The sequence below is a fragment of the Saprolegnia diclina genome, assembly GCF_000281045.1.
Source record: "Saprolegnia diclina VS20 unplaced genomic scaffold supercont1.4, whole genome shotgun sequence".
Lineage (NCBI taxonomy): Eukaryota > Oomycota > Saprolegniomycetes > Saprolegniales > Saprolegniaceae > Saprolegnia > Saprolegnia diclina.
Genome location: NW_008246071.1, coordinates 1,247,485 through 1,252,697, shown reverse-complemented (window position 1 = coordinate 1,252,697; position 5,213 = coordinate 1,247,485). Strand labels below are relative to the sequence as shown.

The 5,213-nt window shown below is 59.5% G+C and overlaps 3 protein-coding genes across 6 annotated transcripts in view; 1 reads left to right on the top strand and 2 right to left on the bottom strand.

The window, feature by feature from the left end:
• Positions 1-362: 362 nt before the first annotated feature.
• Positions 363-1,705, bottom strand: SDRG_02141. 2 transcript variants are annotated; one of them, XM_008607712.1, is made up of 3 exons: positions 1,121-1,705; positions 687-1,077; positions 363-641 (listed from the first exon to the last, which is right to left on the bottom strand). In XM_008607712.1, the coding sequence occupies exons 1-3, from the start codon at positions 1,667-1,669 to the stop codon at positions 577-579; spliced, it is 1,005 nt and encodes a 334-aa protein (XP_008605934.1). In that variant the 5' UTR covers positions 1,670-1,705; the 3' UTR covers positions 363-576. The 2 variants fall into 2 exon arrangements, with proteins under 2 accessions (XP_008605934.1, XP_008605935.1); XM_008607713.1 differs by having other exon boundaries at positions 623-1,077.
• A 622-nt stretch (positions 1,706-2,327) lies between these two features.
• SDRG_02140 lies at positions 2,328-4,348 on the top strand (the record flags this gene model as incomplete). 2 transcript variants are annotated; one of them, XM_008607710.1, is made up of 4 exons in its annotated part: positions 2,328-3,850; positions 3,894-4,043; positions 4,086-4,247; positions 4,300-4,348. In XM_008607710.1, the coding sequence occupies exons 1-3, from the start codon at positions 2,340-2,342 to the stop codon at positions 4,207-4,209; spliced, it is 1,785 nt and encodes a 594-aa protein (XP_008605932.1). In that variant the 5' UTR covers positions 2,328-2,339. The 2 variants fall into 2 exon arrangements, with proteins under 2 accessions (XP_008605932.1, XP_008605933.1); XM_008607711.1 differs by lacking the exon at positions 4,300-4,348 and having other exon boundaries at positions 2,340-3,850; positions 4,086-4,209.
• Positions 4,204-5,213, bottom strand: part of SDRG_02139 — a 2,069-nt gene continuing 1,059 nt past the window's right edge. Inside the window, exons 2-5 of one of the 2 annotated variants that reach the window (XM_008607708.1) lie at positions 5,104-5,169; positions 4,674-5,056; positions 4,538-4,624; positions 4,204-4,489 (exon numbers count right to left, since the gene is read on the bottom strand). In XM_008607708.1, coding sequence (XP_008605930.1) covers positions 4,242-4,489; positions 4,538-4,624; positions 4,674-5,056; positions 5,104-5,169 — 784 coding nt within the window. In that variant the 3' untranslated portion in view covers positions 4,204-4,241. Of the gene's footprint in view, positions 4,490-4,537; positions 4,625-4,673; positions 5,057-5,103 lie in introns of both variants that reach the window. The other variant, XM_008607709.1, reaches the window with a different exon arrangement.

The following is a 5,213-nucleotide window of genomic DNA, read 5'->3' as shown; positions in this document are numbered from 1 at the left end:
CTGCATCGTAGCGATGCAGATGCAGCCACGAAGAACGGTGGTTGTTGGCATCGCCTGTCTACTGCATCGGCTCTTTGAAGAACATGTCTCGACATGCCGCGTTGTGGTCTTAGCTTGCGAATGCCGCTCGGGGTCTACGAGTAGTGAAGAAAGAAGCCGCCGCTTCAAGTAGCTTCGTAACCGGCATGAGTGACGTTGGTGCTCGAATGCGTATCAGCTTTGTGTCGAGCTGGGTTGAATACCGGTAACATCCATGGTCATCCATGGTAACGAGGCGACTTGGGAGTAGCCTCCAAGCGGAGCATTTGGTCCGCTCATTCATTCTTGAATTTGCTGGTGACGAGCACGAGCAAAGCGTGTTGCAGCCGACGGCATGGGTCATGCACATCACCAGCATTGATGGTGACATATCACGGGGATATCTACAACACATGACGCTTTACAGGAGAGCTTGCAACTGTTCCCGGTCGACTGTCGCTCTCGTTGGTCTATCTTGGACACTAGTCCACGTATTGCCGCTGCGTTGTTGCCTTGCACAGCGAGCACTCGGAGAGCCTGGTCGCGACAGCCGAGCTCTCACCAGCGGCGAGAGTGTACTAAGCGCAAGGTACTGGCGCGTCGCTTGGTCACGCAAATCCATACTAGTAGTATATGATGGTGGTAAATAGAACCTCTCTATCGCTTACGGGCAAAGAGCGTGCGCTCGTTGATCGTGTTGGCATGAAGCCACTCAATGCGAAAGTGCTCAAACTCGTCGCCGAGGACGTGGCAGACGTCGCGGATCGCTTGGTCGACGGCGGCGTCGGTCGGGCGTTTGCTGAGCTTGAGCGTTAGCACGACAATTGCGTGCGGATGTAAGTGCGGCGCCACCGACGCAATCAGCGAGGCCATGAGCTGCGGGCGAATATTGATGTCACAAACGCACACGTGAAACTTGTCCATGGCCGAGATCTGGTCGAGCGCGTGTTCGAGAAGCAGTGGTACATGCAGTACGTTCGGGTGCGTCACAATGAGCTCGCCGGGGTCCACAGCAACGACGGTCGCTCCCGCCGACGACAAGAACTCGGTCCAGCCACCCTATTCACAAGGTGACACGCTGCTCGACTGGAGCAACACCCACCGGTGACGCGCCAATGTCGATCGCTCGGTAGCCTGTCGGAAACGGCGTCTGGTCGAGAAGCGCTTCAGCAAGTTTGTGGTAGGCCCGGCACGGCACGTCGTCCGCCAGCGGAGCTTCCGCAACGACTCGGCGCGGCACGACGCCAAAGCGAAAGACGGTGGCGTCATGAACCGCGTGCAGCTCGTGCGTGTAGCGCTTCGGGTCGGTCGCGATCCCGTGCTCGGCGAGGAGGGCGACGAGACCCGTTTGGAGCGAGCTCGGGTACGCAATCACTCGAAAGGTTTCACTGCGCGTCGATAGCATTGCTGCGCTGTATAGAATCCAGCCAGGGTCCCGGCACGTCGCGTCGACATGGTACACGCGGTGGGCGGCGATGCGGCCAGCGCAGCAGATATCCTGGAGAATCGGCCACTGGGCTGCTGGATAGCGCACGTAGAGAAGCGGCGGTGCGACAGAGGCGACGGTAACGCCCTCCAGAGCGCTGATTCGGGTGCGGAACCGGTCGACTTGCGTCACCTCCACGTGCACCACGGCCAAACGCTCGTTCATGTCTGTTTGTGCCACTGAATGGCGCCACGGTATCCGGTTCCGGATACTGTGCGTGCGATGCCGATGAAGATGCTCGTGACGATTGATGATGAAGGGACGGGTACACTGACTTGCAGCACCCTCTGCAGAGCTCCTCCGCGCGTCTTGCAAGCAGCCAAGTGTTGGTGTATGTACACGGATCGTCATTTCATACGTACTTGAAGTCAACATTCAAAGGGATCTCGATGACATAACGGCAAAGCTTCGAACTCAAGCATGCGTCCGACGTACTACCGGTAAATTGATCGTCCCAGTCAAGCCATCTCACCGCCTACTGACTAATAAACTTCGCATTACCTCTCCTTGGGTTTGAATGCACATGCAACGGAAGGAGTTGCCTACCTTTTCTCTCAATAAATAGTGGTAGCTCGTAAGTTATTAGCCTCATTTCGCCAGTGCTCGCGACACGACTGTCTACCACTTGGGAAACACATTATGTCTTGTTCCCTTGGTCTGCCTGACGTCGACGTCGTGCCCGTTGAGTGGAGACGATTCCGCGCGCCACGTCATTGACTTCAAATTAGAGCCTCAACGAAACAAGGACTTAAGTTCCTAATTATAGTGCCTTGGGGCCGAATTTTAACAGGCTAAGTCCTGGATGGCGCCGTCATTTCGTTGAGGATTTCGTGTCATGGACCAGCATGGGCCGACGGCCGCCAAGGTCGAGCACCGGCAAGAGCTCGAGGCGCTGCGGAAGCAGGTGGCGTCGCTCTCTTCGTCTCATCAGCTGCTCGTCGCGACGCAGCACGCAGCGCAGAGCCTCGAGACCGAAGTCGCGTACCTCAAGCGGGAGCTTGCGGCGAGGGCGAGCGAAGCCACAGCGCTGCGCGCGATGCTCGAAGTTGCCCAAGATGCGCGGAAGCGCTCAGAACAGCGACAAGAGAAGGTGAAGCCGCCATCGACGCATGCTGCGAGCTCCTCGACGCGGCTGAACGAGCTGCTTCGGACGCAGCTTCTCGCAGCGCAGAAAGAGAATGCCCAGCTTTCGCAGCTGATGGCACTGAAGGACCACGACATCAACGTTCATAGCAACAACCTTCGGCAAGCGCGCGAGCGACTGCGTCAGGTGCACGGCGAACTCGACGACATCCGACGTGCAACGCTGTCAAGCGTCGATGTGCAAGTCAAGGCGGCGCCGCCCGTCGCGGACCGGTCTTCGCTGCAGCGGTCCTCCGAGATGGAGAAGGGATGGATCCTGTACACGACGCCGATGACCCATGACGACGACGACGGCGGTGATACGTCGGCGCTGTACCGGGAGCTCAACAAGCTCCCGCCGCCAGTGCGTTCTCAGCTGCTCAAGATGATCGAGCCCGTCGTCGGTGGTGCGCATGTGAACATCGACGAGGTGCTGCCCAACTTGCCACCCGAGGCTCTCGACGGCCTCCTCGTGAGCTTGATGCCCGTGCTCTCGCGGGACGGGCGGCACGTCCAGGTGTACACGCGCATGCGCCGGTCGATCGTGACGGACGCCCGCATCGTCTCGGAGGAGGAGCACGAGCGCCGAAGCACGGCCGCATCGCTCCACGACATCCTCCCGAGTCCGCGCGAGCGCATTTCGTCGCAGTCCAAGCCCAACCCGTACGGCGCCGACCACCTCTTTAGCCTCCACGACTCGGGCGACGCCTCCATCGCGGTGCTCCACGGGCCACGAGAATTGCACTCGACCAAGCCGTACTTTGTCTCGCGCGCGCTCCAGGCGCCACCGACCCCGCCAATGAATTACAATCACCGCGTCTCTGGCGGGTCGACGAGCGCCATGATGAACCATCCGACGAGCCCGTACGTCAGTGGTGGCTCTGCTGAGCCGTCGCCCGACGCCCACCAGCCGACACGCTTCAACTCGCTCTCGTCCAAAGCGAAAAAACTCATGGGCTTGAGCTCCCGCTCGTCGACGCCGCAGCGGACACCCACGCGGTTCGTGCACGAGAAGGCAACGTGCGACGGCTGCCAGCGCAGCCCCATCGTAGGACCCAAATGGGTCTGCCGGAGCTGCGCCCATGTCGAGCTCTGCGACAAGTGCTACGCGTACGGCGTGCACGGCCACGACCACGACGAAGAGCTCTTTGACCGCGTGCTGCAGCGCATGCTGTCCCAGTACCCGCGCTTGGAGCCGGAGGATGAGCTCCTCGACTTGCTTCGGTGCGTCTCTCTTCTTCCAGGACTTGGGTGCTAAGGACCGTAGCCATGACATTTGCAAGATGAGCCTCAAAAAGTTTTCATTTTGCCTCACGTGGATCGGGCACCTCCTCGATGGAAAGACGTCGGCCGACCTCCGCGCGCGCGCCCTCGAGATCACCAAGCTCCAGACCGACGTCGGCAACCGCTTCATCAAGTACGCAAAAGCAACTCTTCGTAGCTAACAGGAGGACGCTAGATTGCTCACGCGGCTCATGCAGCTGCGGAAGGACATTCAAGTGGCGTCCGAGTGGCTTCCGGACGAAGCCGCTCCGCACGAGATGGTGCTGCGGCTCTGGATCGTCGACACGCCATCGGACTAGATACATACGCAATTGTTTTTACGACACTATGCTTATTCGTCCGTGACGCAGCCCAGCGACGCCGACGAGACGTTCTTGATGTACTTGTAGAGGGTGCCACGCGTGGCCTTGAGCGGCGGCGCGCGCCACGCCTTTGCCCGCGACGCCATCTCGTTCTCCGAGACGCCGGTGATGTCGATGCGGTTCTGGACAGCGTCGATCTCGACAATGTCGCCCGTCTTGACGAGCGCAATGGGGCCGCCGACCTGGGCCTCGGGCGTAATGTGGCCAATGATAAAGCCTACGGGCCAAGATGAGCGACTCCGATGGCTTGGAGCTTTTCACGCACCGTGCGAGCCACCCGAGAAGCGACCGTCCGTGAGCATGGCCACGTCGCTGCCGAGACCAGCGCCCATGATGGCCGACGTGCATGTGACTAGAGAGAGATTAGTTGATGAGCGTACGAGTAGAAACAAACAACGTACGCATTTCGGGCATGCCCGGTCCGCCCTTGGGGCCTTCGTAGCGAATGATGATGACGTGACCCTTTGAGATTTCGCCGTCCTCGAGCGCCTTCATCATGTCTTCCTCGCAGTCGTAGACACGCGCCTCGCCCTTGAAGTGCAGTCCTTCCTTGCCCGTGATCTTGGCGACAGAGCCTTCGGGCGCCATGTTGCCGCGGAGGATGCGCAAATGCCCCGACGCCTTGATGGGCGTCTCGACCGGATGGATGATCTTGTGGTTGTCCGAGAGACCTGGGACGTTTGCAACGTTCTCGGCCAGCGTCTTGCCCGTGATCGTAAGTACGTCGCCCGTCAGAATATTCTTCTCCAAGAGGTACTTGCACACGGCGGGAATGCCACCGACCCTAAGCATGACTGAGTCCTGTGCGATACACCAATGCGCGAATCGTACTTGTGCAGGTCTTCCATGACATATTTGCCGCTGGGCTTGAGATCGGCGAGGAACGGGACCTTCTCGCTGATGACTTCAAAGTCGTCGATCGTCAACGGCACGCCGGCCGC